Source organism: Fundulus heteroclitus, chromosome 5, assembly GCF_011125445.2.
Source record: "Fundulus heteroclitus isolate FHET01 chromosome 5, MU-UCD_Fhet_4.1, whole genome shotgun sequence".
Taxonomy (NCBI): domain Eukaryota; kingdom Metazoa; phylum Chordata; class Actinopteri; order Cyprinodontiformes; family Fundulidae; genus Fundulus; species Fundulus heteroclitus.
Genome location: NC_046365.1, coordinates 34,794,199 through 34,816,511, shown reverse-complemented (window position 1 = coordinate 34,816,511; position 22,313 = coordinate 34,794,199). Strand labels below are relative to the sequence as shown.

General features: G+C 38.6%; 1 protein-coding gene across 17 annotated transcripts in view; it reads left to right on the top strand.

The window, feature by feature from the left end:
- The window catches only part of sorbs2a (sorbin and SH3 domain containing 2a), an 86,607-nt gene that overhangs the window by 23,902 nt on the left and 40,392 nt on the right, over positions 1-22,313 (top strand). For 14 of the 17 annotated variants that reach the window (XR_004931104.1, XM_036137476.1, XM_036137472.1 and 11 more), the window contains 5 exons: positions 15,803-15,858; positions 16,949-17,034; positions 19,067-19,093; positions 19,227-19,351; positions 21,863-22,291. Coding sequence is in view for 16 of the 17 variants with exons in the window: in XM_036137476.1 (XP_035993369.1) it covers positions 15,803-15,858; positions 16,949-17,034; positions 19,067-19,093; positions 19,227-19,351; positions 21,863-22,291 (723 nt within the window). In the remaining variant the exon portion in view is untranslated. Of the gene's footprint in view, positions 1-15,802; positions 15,859-16,944; positions 17,035-19,066; positions 19,094-19,226; positions 19,352-21,862; positions 22,292-22,313 lie in introns of all 17 variants that reach the window. The other 3 variants (XM_036137477.1, XM_036137483.1, XM_036137484.1) reach the window with 3 other exon arrangements.

Below are 22,313 nucleotides of genomic sequence, written 5' to 3'. Positions count from 1 at the left end.
TACAGACCTTGCTTCAGAGTTTTTGTTTGCTGACAGTTGACGAGGAAAAAACGGTGCTAAATAAAAATAGTGCTTCCTTCCACAGCCACCTCAGAAATAGCACCAGGGAACAACTCAACTTTGGAAAGGCTGCAAACAATGTAAAGTTTGACGAGCGGCACGACACGATTTAGCCAAAAATCTGCAAATAGATTGATCGTCATCCAACCCACACGGCTGGAGAAGGGAACAAGTTGAGGTTTGCAGCCTCAAGTAACAATAAAGAAAATAAGACTAAGAAGGGGGACAAAGCGATCATATTAAGGATCGTATGTGGACTGAGTATGCAACGGCGAGGAGAATAAATACTTTTCCATGTAGAGACTGTATTTCAGTAAGCATCGTATATTCTCTGTGTACGTCTGTACATGGTTATTGGTAACAATATATGTACTAAAATTAACTAATTGCTACAGATTGGGAAAATGAAACTTTGAAAAAAGTTACTGCCGTATTTTTCAGACTATAAGTCACACTTTTTTCATATTTTCGCCGATCCTGCGACTCATATTCATGTGCTACTTATATATCAAATTTAAATGGTAATTCATCTTGACCAGCATGAACCAAGCAGTAAACATTACCGTCTATAGTGTATATATTCATTGTATCATGATGGAGGAAAAAAACTTAGCGCAACGAGAGGCATTTCCCCGGTCCTGCCGCTGTCCTGACGTAGTAGAAGAGCTGAGTTGAACGCGCCTTCCCCGCCCCGTCGGCGTTGCGATCGTGCAAAACAAACCAACCCCCGGTTTTCGTTAGAGACACCTGGTCACCTTAACTTAAAAACATATTGAAACATTAACAACAACGACTGACACCACGTCTGTATGTTGTTTCCCTGTTTCATTATGGATTCATGCAGCAGAGCGTTGCGTGGTGCAGCTCAAAGGACCCAGACCAAGACAGAACCTTGTTATTGGGCTGTCCGTGAAGCTAATAACAGCTAGCATTAGCTTACAGGTCTGTTGTCTGGGCGGGCTACGACTTCGCTGATGCACATAGTCTGCTGATGCATGTCTCTGAAGATTTAAAGGAGGAAAACGATAAAAACAGAAGTATATTTCAGACTCAAACCTTTCCTGGACTCTTTTCTTTAACCTCCTACCTGCCTGTGATTGTTCCATGTAGTCTCATTTTCATCCTCTGACACTTCTACATACTTCCGTCTCTTCTTACACCCTTTTTTTTTCTTCATGCTCTCTTATTTCTCATTCAACAAAAGCCATGCACCAATCCCTCCATTAGGCCGGTCTCAGAGGTGTTGTGGAATGTCACCTTGACCCCCGGGGAACACAGTGAGGGGTGGTTCTCAGCCTCGGCTCATAGCGTGGACTTACCTGCTCATCTTCTATGATGACAAATACTTTCTCCTCTTTAAATGTCACCGGGAGTTCCGGTCTGCTCCTTTTTATTAATTTAGTTTTGTACGTTTTATAATGCATATAAATGTAACTGTTTGTAACGGGCTGCGCAGAAAGACAGTTAAAGCTCACTGCCCCTGAATACCTAAATGTTGTTGTTGCTTTGACTCTGTTTCGAGCCTCCTCTTCCTCATTCCTCACTGAGAGTGACTATTTGCTTAAAGGGGAGCTAAAGAGGTGCTAACACTTTTATGTATAGCTTTTACAGAGGACAAGCATTTTTGTTGAGCTGCTGCAGGGGGAAGATCGCTGAGAGAATCCTTTGCAAAGCAGAGTTATAGGTTTACATGATCACTGATGAAAAATGAAAGATTTGGGCTAAAATAGAAATAAAATGAATATCTGTTTGATTATATTGACATGAAAATAAGATTAGACGATGATTCAGCTGATAGATTTTTTTTAAGGTTTTGGAGCACCCTCTGGGTTAAAGGGTCCTGTCTAATGGCTGTAAATATAGCACCTGCTAATCAAGTTCCTCTTATCTTCATCCTTGACTCTTAACACTGGTACCTTTGCAATCCACACTAAGTTTTGGGAATACAATCTTGGCCACAGCTGATAGTCCAGTGAGTTGTGTGACTCTCGCCGCTGACCAGACGCAGACCGTCTGCAGAACGAAAACGTTCACACGAAGACCGAAGGGAAGGAAAAAAAGAACAGAATTACATCTGAAAAGCTCTACAAGCCTGTGGATATCCTAACTGGGTTTTTGTCAAGGCAGCGAGGGATTTCAGAAAACAAAGAAACACTACTGAACAGAACAAGCAAAAGAAAAACACGACGACATCATAATCCGCTACGTTGCTGGAACACCTGAGAAGCTCAGAAGGATTTTCTGCGAACACAACATCCTTTCAGTCTGATCCGCGCTCTCAGACAGAGGTTGGTTCATCCTGAGGACAGATTTCCCAAACCCGAACTGCGCGGCGTGGTGTATGCAGTTCAACATCCAGAGAAACTACACAGACTCTCCACATGGAGAGACTCAGACTCAGCTGTGCACCTACACCTCATGGATAAGGGGCACTCTTTAGAGGAGCAAAATGTTGATATTCTGCACAGAAAAGACAGATAGTGAGAGAGAGGGGCGAAGGAATCCCTTTATGTCCAACCAGGAGGAGGAGGCCTCAGATTTCAGCTTTCAGAACCATACAGTCCAGCACAAAGCCTTATTCCCAGTCAGTTTCAGACTAATTCACTCCTTTTTTCATGTAACCAAACATCTCTCAGCTAACCCGGCTAACGACGCTGCTAACTGTGCCCTATTGTTAGTGGAAGTAAAACTGTGTATGAATTTAGGTGTGCAGAACAGCCCATTGGAGAAAACCCTTCAGCTGGAGAGCGAAATGTTTTCATCTACAAGAACTGAAGTTATTCTGTCTTTTAACCTTGTTTTTCATTTACCATGTCCTGGATGACTGAGGATCTTCACCAGCATGTTGAAACTGCAGATAGCGAGTCTGTTAGCCGGGCAGCTGGCTGCAGGATTACTTTAACCATCTGATTTTATCTTGCTATGCTTGTTGAACATTTAAGAGCACAACTGCTAACTTAGACTTGACTTAGACACTTTATTTGTCATTTTGTATGCACAGAGTGCGTACAGAACGAAATTTCGTTTGCATACAGCTTGAGAAATCACAGTAAATTGCAGTAAGTTTCAGGATAAGGTGCAGCAGTAAGTTATGTAAACAATTGAAATGTTAACAATGTAAACAATGCAGGGGAAATAGACAGTGTGCGACCGTCCACGACTTGATTTGTTGTTTTTATTGATATTGCTTAAGAATTGTGAGAGGAATGTGTTGGTGTCTGTTCTTCGCCGTCAGCAATATATACTATTGCTTCAACACAGATTAGTGTTTCAAACTTCTCACTGATCAGCGGCGATTATTTCTTCCTGCAGCAAAAAAAAGCTGAGGTTAAAAGAGCCGCACCATGTCAAAATAAAAAGTCAGGACAGACTTTAGCTCTGTTGTTGCATTTGGATGTCTTTGAATGAGATTCTGCGTCCCTATGGCCATCTCTAACAATTTTTTTGTCTTAAAAAGCTTGAAATTCTCTGCATTCGATTCACTTTGGGTCATGTTACTGGCTGTGCTCCTATTTTCAAGCGTTAGAAATGAAACACTGGTGGTTCTATGAGGTGTCTGCTCATAGTGATGCTTCTCTGGATGTTGGACAGATTACATAAGATAATAAGCAGTTAAGAGCTGCACAGTTTTTTTTTTATTGTTTTCCTTTTCTATTCTGCGTCATGTTTTCCTTAAAATCATAATCCCCCCCCCCTTTTTTTAATCTAGATTTAAAATTTTCCATTTGCTTTTCCTACTCTCTTTTTTTTTTTCTTCTTCTTCTACTCCATTAACATCAAACTCCTATAAGCTAACCGCATTCTAGTTTCTATATTGGAAGGGTAACATAATAAACCCACAAATTGTCACATCCTATTCATTCTTCCTCCCCGCTGCCCTGACTCCGAGCAAGAGGAATTGTGTTACGTAATTACATTAGTGCTCTCAGGCTGACGGCTCTGCTCGTTAGGGCAGTAGTGATGCAATCTACAGAACACATGGCCCTCTGTTATTTGCAGTATGGGGAGCGAGTGGGCATGCAGGGTCAGCGTTTTGACCTCCCGCGTCCATTCATACGGCCAGAGGGGGGTCCGTTAATGAGTGGCGAGGTTGAACAAACAGGGCCGATAACGGACACTTTGTTGGAAGTGGCTGTAGCTCTAGCAGTGGACGTAATGCGCCGGTTGAGCAGTTACGCCGCGCTCATAGAGCATTCCCCTGGAAAACGTCCTGCGTCTCACAACAGGCGGCTTTGTGCTCGTGTGAAAGAGAGCTTTAAAGCAGTGTTTTTGGATAAACTTCCTTTTCTGATATGTTTGCGTCTGTTAAAGCAATTACAGCTTTTACTTTGATTTGGCTGAATTCTTGACATATTTGTTACGTGTTCAAGTGTGACGCGGATTAAAATTCAAATCCAGGCCTGGAGTTTTTAGTGTTATGTAACGGAGACGGTGAGCTCTGGGAAAGCAAACATTTACTTATTAAACTATAGTAGCAACGCTCTAAAAAGGATATAAAATGTGCTTAAATGGTTTCAAATTCAGTTTCACTTGTGATGTCAAAGGAATTTTTGCATCTCTGTTATTGTGCATAAAATGATACTGATAAAATATTGATATAAACTTCTCAATATTTTTCTGTTGTAATATTAAAACATTAAGTATCACGTAATTCAACTAATATTTCAAGAGTATTAAACTCTTGAAAAGTTTTATTACTTCTAAACAAAGATGGAATAATTACAAGAGTTACATTTTAATCTTGCTTTAGCTTCTGTTGTTAATGATTTGTACAGCTTTTTTTTTCTTTGACTCTGTAATACAGGGAAGATAAATGGTTCCTTTGAAATAGCTTCTGATATCTCTGTGCTTCGGAGCGCTTTAATGTCTCAACTTTGCTAAAAACCTTACCTCTGCTTTAAGTCATACACCAAAGAGTGTTGTTTCTCGACCCGGGAATGTTGCGGTGCCTTCAACAAACAAAAAACAACCCAACTATTTAGTTTCTGACATTGCGGTCACTGGTTAGGGCTGATCAAATTGACCAGTTGTGGTCACCAGACAATTTCTCTGTATTTTTTTATTATTATTGAAAATAAATAGCTTTTCACATGAAATAAATTCATAGACTTTTCATTCCCCTGGGTTCCTTTTTTTCCCCCCACACAGCACCCCTTAAGTCCCTTCATTTTACCGCAAAAATGTGCCACCAAAATAACTTGGCTTCAGTTCAGTGAACAAAGAATGCAGCAATCCTACATTCTGCCTTTTTTGGATGTCCGTTCCGTCTGTTCCTTTCAAACTCGATGTCTCCACTGAGATTTATGTTAGATCTCCTTGGTTGTTGTTTTTTTGTTGTTTTTTTTAAAGGGGATTTCTTCTCACATCCCACCAGTTAGCTTTTAAAAATGGCCTCACTCTTTAGTCTATTTCCTGCAATTGAATCCCTGAAAACTCGCATGTTTATGTAGTGTGGGTCATCGCTTTAGAAAATATGTTTATTAATGCTTCTACTAGACAGGCTGACAGGCTTTTCTGTACAGGAAGGGATGATTAGAACATGTCTGTGTGATGACTTTAAAGTCGTTTAGCTCTTAAAATAGATTTTCTAAGGAGCTTAATCTGCTGACATCCTCTAAGTATCATTGCGAGAGTGACCACTCAGGGTCAGGGTCCTTCAGACCTTTATCTCCAATAAGTGCTTGCTGTCTGCTGTTGTCATAAATAATCACAGAAAAAATATGTTTTAAAAATTGTTGATTGCACATCAGGAGTTACTCTTTTAGTCTCTTCATATTATGCTTGAATCAGGTTTACCGAGTCTTTTAAAAGACCTGCCACTTTTTTTTTTTTTTACATTTGTTGCCAAAACAAAAAAAACAAAGTTTCCACAAAGGAGATTAGACATTTTCTAGTAAAAAAAAATTGTGATAAAAATTTCAGATCTTAAAGAAATCCAGAAATCTGCATATTTCATTAAGAATATCTGATTGCTCAGTGTTTACATACAAGTGTACAGTACAATATAATTGAATTTGATCTGATCAACTGATCAGATTAGTTTTATCTTAAATCTTCATGTTCTTCCTCTCACAGAAAAAGTCCGGTCAACAAGGAAAAATCAGTGGATCATTAGCTATAACTAAAACTAATACGTTCGTGGTGATTTAATGAATTTAGCGTTAATCAGTAAAGAAATAAAAACATAAATTGTCGTCGCGATCACTGATACTGGGGGCGGCCATTATTGCCCAAATATGGGCAAAAACAGCCGCCTGACATCACATCCTGTGACGTAACATCGCGGTGAGCCGAGGGCAGTTCTCCGTGCTTTACAAGCAAATTCAATAGGAACCGTTCTACACAGCTGCGATCAACAACAATTATTTCGGATTTTGAGAGGACTTCACCATTGAAATTCACAAGAGCTATTGTTGAAGCAACAATGCCCACCTGCATGGGAGTTGGATGTTGCAATACATCGGGTAAAAGTGGAAAAGTAAGTTATTTCAACTCTGCTCCTATGGCAGGATGAGCTTCAGTGCGTTATGAGGTGGAGGGATATTTCCGCTGGTGTCTGAAGTGCGGCAGTGTCACTAAGTTTAGAGCTGAAACAATCCCCTTCACTTTCAAACAAGCCCAATACTGCAACCCGCAACTCGTGAAATTAACAAGCGACTTTAGAAAAAAGAAGACCAAAGTCGCAAAAAATAAGTTGACTTCGCAACAGTGAGCACGGGTCTGTTATGCAAGTCTCTAGCAATTTTGGAACAACGTAAGCTGAGGGGAAAAAAAACCAAACACAGTCCGGAGGGCGTGGTGGGGGAAAAAAACAATAATGCTGTTAACACGCTTTAAAAAAGGCGGCGTTATGGTCAAACAAAGTTAACGTGTTAAAACTGACAGCGCTAATTTTAATTGATATTGACACTGAGATATTTCATCAGCAAGAAGAACAAACTGAGAAGAATAACACAAAAATAAAGAGACGACTTTGGTGCCGCAGCAGACAGATTCAACTCACATCGTCCTTTTTGGTCTCCTTGGCTCAAACTGGTACGGCTGGATTCCGTCAAAAGTCCGGTTGCTGCCCAGAAACTCTTCTAAAAAATCCATATCGCTATCAGATGGTGATGACTCCCATCACTGTCGCTAATTAATCCATCACTCTCTGCTTCATCGTCGCCATCTTGGATAATAGCGCGTAGTGAAACACAACAAATAGAGCCTTGGGACTCAACAGCCGGTCCTGCGATGTGACGTCACAAACTGGGAGGTGACAGTACTATTGTTGACCAAGATGGACGCCTCCGCATAAACATGATTAAATGAAAATTACTCTTAATTAAAAAAACGTATAATTTATTGAACAGTATGTAATACTTTTATATTTAAAGTACTTTCAGTAGTTTGAATTCTGATTTTGACCAGACTTTTCCTTTAAATATCTTACATTTTACTGACTTGCGTTTTTCTGCAGAGTTGAGCATTGGGTGTGTAGGACACATTACACAACCAAGGCACACTGTTGCCCCCTAAATATCATCTGTCAACAGTGAGCACTGTTCTCCTGTTTATAAACTAGACCAACGTCTGTGCCTTTTTCAGTAGTTAAATTTACCCGTCACTTTATAAAATGACCTGCAGCTGGTCCGAGGCTAGATGCTACTAACCGTTCCGCCCCACGATAAAAGATGCATTTCATCGTGAAACATTTCCCTATGTCTACATCAGCTGATCGCCATTCTGTTGTCATTAGTGTGGCCAGGATGTTAGAAAGAGATGGTGTCAGTTTCCTGAAACTTTTCTGCAGTGAATAATGTCGTCATGCCTGGTGTTCTTAGTTTTATTTTTTTCTAACAAACCTCCTGACCAAAAGAGTTTTTGATTCTTTCTGAGAAAGTTCTCTCATTCCCGTCACAACAAATGTTCAAGCCCTTGTTTATTGTGATCCGTCTTGTGTTTAACCAGTCCTAGTTGTAAACAACAACTAAGCATAATAATAAAAATGTAGTTTATTATTAGAAATGTGTATACCATCTCTAATACTACATATCCTGGAATGTGCATCATGAGATTAGTTGGAGCCAAGAACATTAAAATTGCCGTGGTTAAAAAAAAAATGGCCACATCCCTGAAGATGGTAAACCTCAGGTATTAGTCTGTGGTGACTGCGAGACTAAAATCACTGAAATTATTTTTGTTTTTGTATCGTTACTAAAAGTTCTGACGCTCGAAGTAGGGCTTTTTAGTACGAACATAAGCAGACGGGTCTCACTAGGTTAATGGATCTGGACGGTTTGATGTTGGACTTCACAGTTTCTTTGGCTTGTAGCTCTTACTTGGTGTATTTGCAACCCCACTGCTATTACGGCCAGTAATTATAGACGTGCAAGTCTCCAGAGTGGCCCACCAATGTCTAAATTGTAGACAGCGGATAAACCACGGCAAAATAAGAAAACAGTAAAATTACGCTGAGAAAGTGGCCGCACCAAATGCTTTGGCCTGTGCAATGAGGAACAGATTTGGAACAACATACTGAATAGAAAGAGTCTCTTATTAGAGATGACATTCACTAGCTTTACTAATTGAAAGTTGCTTAAAGAGGTTAGTTTTCTCTGCCTTCTTTTCTGGAAAGTACTGTAAGCCCTCGCTACCAATTAATGGATCATTTATCCCACTCACTGGTGTGCAAAATAAATAGTTTGTAATGCAAAAGCGTTTTCTACCAAATACATGAAAAACTTGCTCAGTTTGTTCTGAAATACTTTTAAAAGTCTGAGCAAACGGGCAGAGCTTTAAAGCCTGCAGCAGTTTCTTCAAGTGTCTTGCCCTAACATTACACCATGGTCGCAGCTGCTGTGTCGCCGCTGATCTGTCTCAAAGAAACATGATGCTGCTTATAATCTGACCATCATTTGGATGCAGACAGCCTGCGACGCCAGACCCATGATTTACTCCTGTGTGTGTGACTCTGTGTCCATGTGGGTGTGTGTGGGCGAGCCTTACTCGTGTTGTGGGGACCTAAATCAGTTTACACAACCATGTTATGGAGACTTATCTTCATTCTTTGGGCAGAAGCAGCTTTCAAAATGTAAATCAATGAAGGTTTGAAGGTAAGTTATGTTGTAAGGTTAGCTTAAGGCATTAGGTTTGGCAAGTGGTAGTTATGTTTAAGCTTAGTGTAAGTCTCAAGGAGCACTGATCAGTCTTTTACGGGTTGAGACCAACTTGTGGTTGTCTTCGAGTTCTGCCCCCCTGATCCTGACTTTTACTATCATGGATTACCAGCGCATTAAAACTATATTAGTGTACGCCTTTTCTTAACGCCACAGAATGTCTAGTTATCCCTCATAAATTAACTTTTCAAATGTGTAACTTTCATGCTTCAAATGTTTAGTCTGTTCCTTTCCACTTTCACCATGTCTTGCTTCTTTTGAGGTTTTGTGATCAAAGCCTGAGTTCCTTTAAATCGAGATTAAAAACACATTTGTTTAAAATTGCCTTTGAATGTTCCAGTTAAACTGTTTTACTGTTTTTAATGTTCTTTTTTTGTTTCTACATTCTATCCCTACTTGCTTTTATTCCTATATTTTAATCATGTAAAGCACTTTGCATTGTCTCTGTACTGAATTGTGCTATATAAATAAATTTGCCTTGCCTTGCCTTGTTGCAAAGACGATGCTTTAGTGCGATCAGCTCCACTTCCTTAGAAAGCTTTTTAACAGTTGCCATAATAGTCTGAATTTGACTGAAATGTCTTATAACCATGATCAAAGTAGAAAGTTTCAAATTTAATGCAAATCTGTCAAAAATATTGGGATTAATTTTATTCAATGTTTCTGTGTATGAAGCTGATCGGTTTGTCTCATAAAGGGTCATGAGATGACATTTGTTGTGAATTATTAAAAAAATTATAATTTAAAACTGATTTGATTCTCGTAAAGCAAACTATCTCCAGCAGAGCTCTAGAGCACCACAGGAGTTTGACAGACAGCCGTGTCTAGGAAGGTTCTACTTTTATAGTCTTACCAAAGAAATGTCAGGAATAATTACTTTTGCATGAACGGTTTTGTTACGGTTTTTCGGTATTGAGACCTGAGAGGAGCAACTTGGAAAGTAAAGACTCTCCTTTTCTCACCAGACATATAAAGGTTTATGGATAGAGCAAACAAACTTGGACTTTAGAGTGTACTGGAAATGGGTGTAATTCACACATAAACATAATCACAAACAACTTCAATCAATCAGTCAACCTTTATTTATAGAGCACTTTACAAGTCCATAAATTTAAAAGAAAACTATGATAACAGATTTTTATAGCATATTTGTGGATTTCTTTTATTTCAGCTGTCAGATGTAATAAACATTAACAATAAATCCATTATTTGTTTTATTAAAATTTTGATTTTGGCTCCAAACAATTACAAAACAATGTCCTCATCAAATTTATCACTCTTTGTACAAAAGGTATAAACCACATTCATTGTGTATAGAGATACTCTTATGTTCCCATTTATCTGTTGCAGCTTTCCTATAAGATAGAATAAAATTAAAAAGTAAATAAAGCCTTCCAATTCCTTGAAAGAGCTGGTATTTATTTACTGCCTAAGGAGAATGGGAGTTTTAAGTTCAGATTGATTGCAGATCCTGGAAGGGAGCTGATCGAGGTAAAACTGGCCAATTTTCCTTATAGGCTGCAGAGCCGACTCAATGTAAAAGCGCTGCTTTGGGCCCCAGACACTCAAGGACCTCCTGGAAATGCTTAAATTTCAACATAGACCATAGAGCAATAATCTTTAGTGTTTATCGAGTAGGGGAATACTATTAGATTTGATCTTATGTTTTTAAATTAGATAAATTTAAGAGATTTTAAATAGTTTAAAATGTAAATGTCAGTTTTAAAGGAATTGGCAAGTATACATAGTGAAAGTGCAAAGAATAAATCCAGATTCTACTAAATCTGTACTGCAACGCCGTTGGTGGTGGTCATGAATTAAATTCTGGTTAAGGCCCTATACAACATCAGACCAGCCCAGTTTGGCTGACAAATTGGTGTATAAATGATCTAGTCTTTAGCTGGTAGTAAATTACTTAAGTGTGACTAATTGTGACTTGGTTTTCGTTCTGTTTGCACTCCGTGCATACAAAATGACAAATAAAGTTGTCTAAGTCTAAGTATCTGCCAAAATATGGTTATCTGACCACAATGAATTATATACTTACCTGTACAGTGTCCTTGAGTGTTTTGAAAGACACTTGAAATACAATTTACTATTATTATTATTATTATTATTATTATTATTATTATTATTATTATTATTATTATATCGACAGGAGGAGCTTGCTCTTAGTTGCTATGTTTGTGATCTGGGGGTTATAATCTGGTCCAAACAGAGATCAGAACTACTTTTTATAGAAATAATGTGTCAAAGTAATGGAAAATACAATTTAAAGAGGTGCTGTTACATTTCCTTTTTTATTCCAAGTATTGAGAAACCTTTTTTCATATAACTTTACATTTTGAAGTCTTGTCTATCTAATAATAAATGTATTTTCAAAGTGATTTTTCATTTTTGTCAAACTATAGATGTTATTGCTATGTAATGTTGTGAAAATAGCTCTTGGAAATCATCTCTTAATAGTGGTCTAATTTCAGCATGGAAAGTTGTCATTCTGATAATATAAATGAGAAATGTTTGCCATCCATCCAGTGCCACTCATCACTGGAGTCTAATATTAAGGGTCAATACATTCACCTCATGATATGGCTACATACCTCCTCCAAAATAGCCTCCAGTGACAGCCATGGTTATTAGCACTTTACACGTCAATGTGAAATTAGCCCCCAGGGCGTCCTAGCGTTGGCGCAAATGTCTGAAAATACATGTCATTCTTTGGATTATATAGAGCAGCATGTGCGTTGTATGTTCTGTCATCATCACAGGACCTTTGGAAAATGGAAAATCCCTACTGCTCATATCTGTTTGCATGGAGGTAATTTAGAGTGTAACATCATTGCACATAGCCAAACAAGGAGAAGCAGCGTTCAGTTTTCACGCTCCACTAATCTGAAACAAACACCCAGAAAACTGCAAAAAAACTGAAGCTGAGTTCTTTTGAATTAAGGTTAAAAACCCTGTTTGTTTGGGAGTTGCCTCTGACTGCACTGTTTAAGCAATTTACTGAAACATTAATAATTTCAGTCTGTAGTCCAACTTTTCTTTATTCTGCTTCAGCAATGTATTTTTTAATGTTTTCTTTTGCTGTAAATAAACTTTCCACGCCCTTTCACCACTCCTCTGTGCCGATTATAGAAACTGAAAGAAAACACAAGACTACAGTTTTAAAATGTTCAAGCTCAAGCTGAACATAAAATAAACTCTACTGCACAATATGAGTTAAAACCTCTGAATATTCTCCTCTAGTTAAAATAAAAAATCAATAAATGTTTTAAAGAACTTTCTCAGAATTCCTACATACATACAGTATAACATTATTCACAAATGTTAAATCTGTGTGTGTGTGTGTGTGTGTGTGTGTGTGTGTGGTAATACAGCGTTAGCAATCTGTCAACATTATTTACATAAATACATTCCCTATGGCAGCCAGTGGAGTATGCTTCTTGTTTGTGCCATAAGCCCCATGATGACCCTGTGTATTATGTACTCAGTCAGCAATGCAATGTCTGTTGTTGCCTTTAGCTTTTGATGTATACCCTGTGCCTACAGCTTATGCCACAGTTCAAGGAAAATGGCTCCACATAGCTAAATCAAGGCATGATGGATGGATAAAGTTAAGTAAACATGGTCATCTGCATCATTTGTACTGGCTAGTAAGGCTATCTATTGTGTAACACCAGGCTATGTATCAGTTGTGCTTTAAAGACCTTGAATTAGGTTTATATCTATCTCTGGCCCAGTTCAGATGTGATTTTCCTTCCTTAGGAAACTTTTCGACCAATCTGTCTGGATGATTTGATTGAATTTGATTTATGTAATCTCAAGGCACTTTACAGTGTTGTGAATTGCCGCTATATAAATAAAGTTGAAAATAAGTAAATGAAATACTGGTATGTGTCCTGACTGATTCAGTTGTAAGTAGACCAGCTAAGTAACAGCCATTCACACCTTGCATTAAACTCCAGTTAATAGTCACATCCCAGAGGAGGAAGGTCAGCTGAGCAGTAAAAAGGACATTATCAACTCTGATTTTATTACATTTTACATTTGATTAGTAAGGTGGACTACTGTTTTATTCAGACATCAACATGGCAGAGATTTCTTGAGTTATTTTAGCAACAAAACGGGATAAGCTTAATTGTATAGCTTAACAGTTTTAATGTGAAAGAGGTGAAGGAGAACAAATAACAGCAGACTTAAAAAAAAAAAAAAACAGTGTCGGCGCACAGTCACTAAAGACCAACAACCAGAGTGGAATAGGTGATGACTTTATTAGGCTACACAGACTATAGTGCATAAACGTTTCAAGAAGTTCTGTATACAGAGAGATTAATTTTGCAGGAGTGATTTCATTATATAGGTAAAGCAGCTGGATTGATAAGCTTCAGAAATTATCAAAATGAGAATGCATACTACAAAGACATATACATAAAATGTCTTACCCAAAAATTATCTAGATATTATTTGGCCTTGAAAGAAAACTCAAACCTTTTTTAAGGTACAATTCCAAAAGGTTTTGAAAAAATGCTAAGAATATCAAATGTTTAACCATTTTAGATTAGCTCAGAGCAATGTGGAGTTGGCCAGTGCTGTTTACAATTTTTTTTTCTCTATGTTGAGGCAATAATGCTACTGGAGTCATGCGATGTCACAGGGTGGTCTTTTACTTTGTCTCAGGACCTACTGGGTTCAGACTGTGACACTAAAGCTGATACTAACGTCCAGCCAAGGCCACCTCTGGAAACAGTCCTCAGTGTGTTGGATTTGCTTTCACGCTTTTATTTAGGACAGACATTAATGTCACGTGTGAACAATGTGTGTATGTTTTGTTTGAAAGTTAAAAAGTGTAGTGAAGGGTTTAGATAATTTATATCATACACCACCCTTCCTTTCAAACTGTCTCTGCAAAATAATTTCATGGTTTTGTCAAAACGTCTTAAAACTGAAGTTCAAGAAAACGCAATTTCTCCTTGTTGGCTCTAAGTTAAAGATCCACCGATACAGGTTTTGTAGGCTGATACCGATTATTTGGACATCAGTCTAACAATCCCCAATATGTGCTGCCAATTTTTTGGGGGGGGCCAATTCTTGAAGCCAGTATTCCTATTTCTTCCCCAATTTACATGACAAAAAGGACACAATGATAACAAATGTTACACATCTCAATTTATTAAAAAAAACAAAACATTTATTAACAAAACAAAACAGGTACAATGGATAACAAACAATGTAGAGCATCAAAAAAAAAAAAAAAAAAAAAAAAAAAAAATATATATATATATATATATATATATAATACAACAATAAAAACAGACTTAACACTTAAATGTTTGCACTTTATGTAGCAACACGATACCTTTGTTGTGCAAATGACTTTCCTGAGAATATTTAAAAACAGCAAAACAACAAAAAATAAATAAAGAGATATGTGAACAATCTGAACGAGAGTGCGCTAATGGATCGGTGAATGCATGCACATATAAATAACGCAAATATCGGTCGAACATATCGGCCGGCCGATGTATCAGTCGGTCTCATCTCCAAGTCCACTTAAAACAAATGTAAGAGTTTCACAATTACAGTTGATGATTCTTCAGTTTTCTCCTCCCCTCAAAGAGTCTGGGTGTCATCCTTAATTTCAATTTATCTTTTGAAACTTACGTCCATAGAATCACTCAGTCTGCCTATATCCACCTTCGAAACATCAACCATCTCTGTCTGTCTGACACCCACCAGCACAGCCATCCTCAATAAAGCGCTCATCATTTCTCGGTGAGATTTTGTCTTACTGTCCTTCCTCTCAAAATCGCTCATAAACTTCAACTTGTCCAGAGGACAGCCGCTAGGATCACCACTAGAACCCCCTCCGTAGAACACATCCCTCCTATCCTTGAACATCCTCCCCAGTTACCCATCAAATCAAATATCGGATCAACTGGAAGAGTCTCCTCTTTACCTTCAAAGCTCTCAATAACTTGGCACCACCTTACCTTCTGTATAATTAATTTTTTTACTAAACCAATAATTGTTTTTGGGTTTTATAAAAAATATATATATATTGTGTATCTCTTTTATTGTTCTTGTACTTCGTCTTGTTGGTGACCTTGAATAATATTATTAAAATGTCCGCTTTTTTACATACAAATCTCCATCTGTCCGTAAATACTCAAGATGCTTAAAAAAAGCCCTCATCATTCATTTTTTTCAGGTGTTTGTATGGGTTTGAGTGAATAAATGTTGCAGAGCTATCAATTATATCCTATGTGAATCCACATATTTAAAACATATTGGCTGTAGATTTCCAGACTACACATTTTTGCAGAAAAATTAACATTATTTATCTTTATGCATTGGAGTCATAAACAATATTTCTGGTTCATGCTGTCTTGCCAGGGCAGCTGTATGGGGGAAAAAAAAACAGGTTTTCCTGTCTAATTGGTCTATCGTTGTGTGGTTATTTTGCAAACCCTTGAGCGAACCTTTTGCAGTTCAGATTCTGAAAACGCAGCAACTTTAGTGTCCAAAGTTAGTGGTGGGATGCTTTCCGTTAATAGTCTTTTTTTTTTTTTTTTTTCTTACAGGAAAGTGTGTCCCCCTGCAGTAGATCAGAAAGAAGTGCTCTTCAATATGAATACAGGTATGGACACAAAACACAGACATGGGAATTAGTTTTAAAAACCGTGGAATTATCCTTCTGCCCCGTAACACACCGATGGCAGGTTTGACTAAGCTTAATCAAACATATATTTTTCTATTGTTGACAATAAATAAAATAAGATCCTATTTTTTTTTTTTTTTGTTTGTAGTACCTTTTGGTAAACCTGTTGTAAAGCTTTTGTAAACTTAGTTGGTTACTGGGGGATGGGTGGCTGACTCTGCTTGTGTCAGATGGTTGAGTTCAGGGAATGGACCGAATTGCAGACAAGACGTTAGAAGCCGCATGTTGAGGTGAATGGTGGTTTATTAAATAATAAAATGACAAGGCTTGCAGGCTGGCAAGGGACAACGAGAACCAGGAACACGAGACGATGGAGACCAGAACAGGCAGCATAACAGAGGACCTAAGAATGGGAGTGACTGAGCTGCCTGAATAAATAGGGAAGCAGACAGAAAGGAAGACAGGTGGAGCAGTTTAGCGCAGGTGAAACGTAAAGAGGTAATTAAGCAGAGGGACAGAGAGCAATGCTTGTTTATATGCCGCCGTTGGCAGAGTAAAGAACTGTTAAAGGATTGTTTAACAGGAGTTAACTTATCAGAAATTTTAAACGTATTCTAAGATGAGTTAGCATCTATTAAACAGAAACATGTTTGCATTTAGGGAAACTAGCTGCTTATTGTCAGCTGTAAACCTTATTGGTATTGTGGTCAAACTTGCCGATCAACGCTTGTTTGATGCTGCAGACCTAATTTAGAGGCATTTAGGATCACTGCATATAAACCGATTACCTTCTTGAATTTATGTCCAGGCATGATAAGTAAGTAATCAAAATCTAATAGAATATAACAAACTATTTACTGCATAACCAAAAAAGTAATTTGCGGTGATTTAAAGTGTGATCTTAAAATGCATGCGCTTTGCTCTAACTGCGTTTTTTTTTTTTGTGTGTGTGTTCGTGTGTGTGCGTCTTTGTGTTTTGGTGTGTTGGCGTTATTGCGATCGTGCATGTGCATGTGCGCTTCTGCTTCGGGCTCAATGATCACCGGCCTGGCTGGGATTTCTAAGATAGCGGAGGATATGCTCGCAAAAGCGTGGCCTTGTCACTCATACTCTCTCCAATGAAGAGGGTCCAGAGCTCACCTAATCTGGCCACAGGTACTAACACTCGCAAACACACAGATTTTAACTTTGGAAGTGTCAAAGTATTGTCGTTACATTTGAAACTGTATCTTACCCAAGGAGTTGGAGACAGTAAACATGTCTAAGATGCTGCATGGTAAGAATAGGGTGGCTGCTTCTTTACTATGCTTAAAAAGTTTTTTGGTTTAATTTTTTTTCTCAAATGCAGTTTATTGCTTTAATTTTGTAGTTGATTTTTTGTTATTTTGTGGGCATGCTTGGCTTTCTAAATAAACTACAATTAGGTGTGAGCTCCTTTTGTTTTAAAGTTGACCGAAATAATCACATGAAGTTTTATGTCTTGCCAATGTTTTGGTTTTGTTAGTGTCATGTTCTATTTACTTTAACACATTTTTCAACTTAAACAGGGATTAGTACCTAAAAGTATTGCGTATTTACAGTTATATTCTTCACTTCTTAGATGCAGTCAGATTTACAACAGATTTTTCAGGAGAAATCTTTTTTTTCTTTTTAACAACGATTAAATGAGTTATAATATTTAGAGCACCTTGCAGTCTTAAGGACATTCAGGACTTTTCATACATACTTTTTATCTAGTTTCTACGCCTCTACCGTAAGTTTTTTTTTGTAGTCAGAAACAATCAATATGAGAAGAGGAAAGTAAAACATTTTCTGTAAGAAGCACCTGTAGTTTGCATTTGAACTGCTTCCTTACAACCGTCTCAAGTCTCCCATCAAACAATGCATCCAACGCTAAGCGCTTGTCTCTTCCTAAGCTCTTGAGTTTGGTATTTCTCCGGGTGGAGAGAATGGATTGTTTATTGCAGCTAGATGATGACATCCAACCTTGTAATTAATGAGCGATTCCTTTTGGATGCTCTCTTAATGCAGAGGTCATCGCAGCACATCACCACAACGTGGACATAGACTTGGCAGAGTTTTAACACCAGATGCCCTTACTGTCACTGTAATAAACTGTAAATAGGATTTTTATCTACTTCTGGCAGCAGTAGATATTGCACCATAACAATAAAATTAAATAATTGAAACATTTGTCAAAAGTGAGCAAGGTCTTATAATTTTACTGCCTGTTTAGTCAGAACATTTGAATAAAAGTTTTAATTTTTTTGTCTTTCCCAAATTTAGCACATTCCCTTCACTTTGATTTTCTGATAAAACTTTGGTCAATGATTTTTTTAAAGTCTCTGTTTACCAGGGTTGAGCCGGCGAACAATGCAGCATTGCTGTAGGACAATGAGGGTGCTTATTGAAGTCAGATAACTAAAGATATTACCTTCTTTTAAAAATACAGTAAAAGCAGTATTACTTGATTTGCGTCCAAAATTAACACTTTATTCTTGTTTCTTTACTCATTTTAATGGCGGGTCCTGGATATGGTCCGTGGGTCGACAGAATGCCCAGGTCTGCTGTCGAGGCCATCCACATTCTGCTTTATTTTTTACATAGTGTCATGGTCTTAATCCTGGTGTGAAAGGGATCAAATATATTGTATGTATCTATAGAAATGTTTGCTTGTTTTTATTTAATTAATCTAAAAAATAGGGAAAAAAAGAATGAACTTGATCTTTGAGAGATGATGGGTTTTCTTCAGCATATGAGGTTCTGCTTTAATCAAATTCACAACTATGCACCTCTGTGAAAGACCCCGAGAGACATCCGTGCGCTATAGAAAATATTCTCTTGCATTCCTTGCACATTTCATCTCTGTCCTTCTATTGTATGTGCTGCTGTTTAGGTCATTTATGTGGCATCATGTAATTTCTCCTCATGTAGTTGGTAGTAGTGGATTTTGAGTTCTGATCGTTGTTTTATTTCCTTTTCTGTTGTTTTATTACATCCCTTTGTTCACTACAGTGTGTTTCTACGAAGCACTCAACATACTTTCAGTTTGTAAACTGATTGTTTCCTTAGATGTAATTACATAATTTTATGTAACATAATAGCTGTCAGCTGCTTTAGGGACATAAAATGACAAAACCACACACAGAGGCATTATTTATGATGACTGCTGTTCTCTGTTTCCCAGGTAATGATTCTCAAGCATTAGACTTTGGTAAGTCACTGGTCTTTCTGGTGGAAAATCTCAACAATGAACACGGCCAGAGAAGCTGTGAAACATCTCTAATGAAACTAAAAAGGCGTAAAGTGAAGCACCCTCCAGAAGATGATGTTGTTATAATCTGCAGATTCTTGGCGGTCCCGCAGTGCTACTGATGGTTTAAAGAATGGAGATGCCAGCAGTTCATCTCTTGCTGCCAAAGGCTTTCGGAGTGTCAGGCCCAACCTACAGGACAAAAAGTCTCCCACACAGGTAAATTCTTCATACTCAAGCTGACCGTAATTGTAATTTACCCCTTTAATGTCATTGATTGGTAAAAATTGTTATCGCTGGAAATTAGTCATTTCTGCAAAATCTCTTTGTGTTGAGCATATTCTTGAAACAACTTAGTAACACAATTCTTTCCGCTGATTATTTTTCTCATTTTTGTTGTTTGAACTTACTTTGGCTTCTGCTGCTGATTGGCTAACAAGGATGTCAGTCCTTTACCAATGCCACCCCCCAGGAGAGAGAGTTTTAACCTCTTGCCTGCTGGCACCAATCCACCAGACTACAACTTGATCGTTGATCTGGCTAAAGATTTAAGTCCCGGAATGCTAACCTGCACTCAAACTGACAACGCGGTACTGAAAGAGTCCTACACTCTTAGCAGCACATCCTCTTATTCTTACTCAGAGACCAGTGCAAATTCAGTCCAACAGGTTAATCAGTCCACAGCTGCAAATGATATTAGCAACTTCCATGCATCCTCCACTGCCGGCTCACAGAAACGTAAGGTTTCTTCACTTAAACTAACCCCAGTCACCTTCCCTGACCCCCCTTCTCACTTTAACCATCAAACTGGAGCCCATTCCAAGGTCCTGACCTCAGGCTCCCCTCCACCATCTTCCCCCCCTCCACAAACGGTTTTAAACCCACCCCAAACCCCATCACAGACAGCTTCAGTTTCTGTCCACTTGGGTGCAGAACATCTAAAACGTCCAACATCTTTGGCCTCAAATCCACGAGTGGAAGTGAAGGTCCCTGATCGAGATCCAGATCAGACCTCAACCCCAACCCCACCGCAAGTGGAGATGACAAAGCCTCCTCCTACGGTTCCACCGAGACCGTCACCTGCACAACTGTTGGTACATACCTGACTCTGCAGTGTAATGAGAGCAAGTTGCTCAGTGACCGCTTACAGGTCTTTGCAGTCATACCTTTGTGTTTGGACTTTGGTAGCATCAAGAGGGACTAAACAGCTACACAACGGTTGCATTAGATGATTATGCACAAAACATGTAGTCAAGCTACTATATATCAGATGTGCTACATTTAGAGCATAATTGATAAAAGTAGGGATGTCTTCTTATGGTATTTTTGTCCCTGATATAGGTCCAAGTCATTTAAGACTATCACCAATACCAGAGCCCCAAATACCTTATTAAAGTTAACAGAATCAACTTTATGGAAATGCATAAAAAATAGCTGATTTTAGACATTTCATCAGTATCACACCAACTGGCTCAACAAGTTTGTTCTGGACCATATGCTATCCTTTTAGTTTCTGCATTCAACAGCCCTAATATGCTACTCCAGCATGGGTTAGCTTGGTTAAAAAGAAGTTGCCAGAAACATGCATAGCCATATAATTTTTACTCCTAAAAGTATTTTTGACTCGACAAATACAGCTACAATCTTTATTAAACTTCTGGGTTTTTTCCTGCTGAGGATGTTTTCATATGGAGTTTTTTCTAAATAGCTTAGCTAATGTTAACATGTTACCTCTGTTTTGACATGACTTTTTTGTGTTTTTTGGCTTTAAACATGGCAGGAGTAGCATCAGTAAATTGTGTAAGTACAAAGCTTACCAAAATAGCTTTTCTGTGTCATAAATTTGGCGCCTTGCTTTGGACATCCTGAAATTTAAACATATGTGTTTCAACTGGTTTCTCCGCTACTGTTACTTTCATTAAGAAACAGTTGTTTTGGGGATACCTAAGAAAAAGAGCAGGGCATATCACAAGACACAGTAGAAGAAGAAGCTGCAGCAGCTAAAACAGCCTCTCCCTCACTGTGAGCATTGTTGTAAAGAGAGAAAAGCCCCTATATTATATTATAAGGGGAAAACCTTAATCATTAGATAAAAAAGAGCATTTTCTACAACACAAGTACATTCAAGTCGCACACATGAAAATAGTCTGTTGCAGCCGCACCATCCAGCTGTACCCTGTGGCCAGTTTTTAAAAATCACAGAGATAACATCACAACTTCCAATACCCATCAGTTAAATGTCCCTAAATACAAATCCTAATCCAGTACCTAAAATCAGATCAGGACATCATTAGGTAGCAGAACATCTTCTAATTTGACATTCTTTATAAATAATTATGTATTTTGATGTGTTTTGTAAGCAACTTGTGTCTGCTGCGCTTTAGTTGTCTGGTCTTGGTGCTTCCATTCGACCAACAGAACTGCGATTCTTAATCATGTTTACTGTATTTGTGATATTAACCAAATGTTTCTTTTAGTGTAGATTTATCTCATCGCCAGGAGGGATAATTTGCTGTTTAGCACTAAACATCTACTAATGATGCGTCAATAATTTACATCGTTCTGTTTCCATGTTTTAAAAGATGTTGCAGCAGCTTGAATTCACCGTCAGCCGAGCTTCAGTTGTGTTGTCCCGCCACCCTTTTTGACACTCTGGCTAATAAGTGATGTAACTAAGCACTCGCCTCCTTTCCTCCTTCTCCCACCGATTTCCTCTTACTCCAACACCAGGGGCCTCCTTCCCCTGACCCTTCAGCACGGCACTCCCCCTATCGCTGCCGGAGCTCCGAATCACTCGACTACCCATCAAGCTTAATGCCCAAGGCCTTATCGTCGCCCACCCCGTATGTTCCTAGCGGAGCTGTTATGAAAGCTGGAACAATCAGTGGGCAGAGCGTCAGCGCTTTGAGCAGCGTGAGCCTCGGTAGCGGTGTGTCACCGGCGACTTCCCCTGTGACAGTGTCAGCGCTCAGCCACTACTCGTCATCCACGGCGGGTCTGCTTGATGAGCTTCAGATCTGTAGCCTGGACTCACCTGGCGCCTCACCCACGCCTTCGCCTACGCTCAGCCATGTCTCTACCTACATATCCGCTGCTGGGCCTGACGATGCGCTAACAACCTCTGTGGGCTCCACTGCTGCAGCAGCCACTGTCACTAATGTAATTATCTGAACAAGCCACC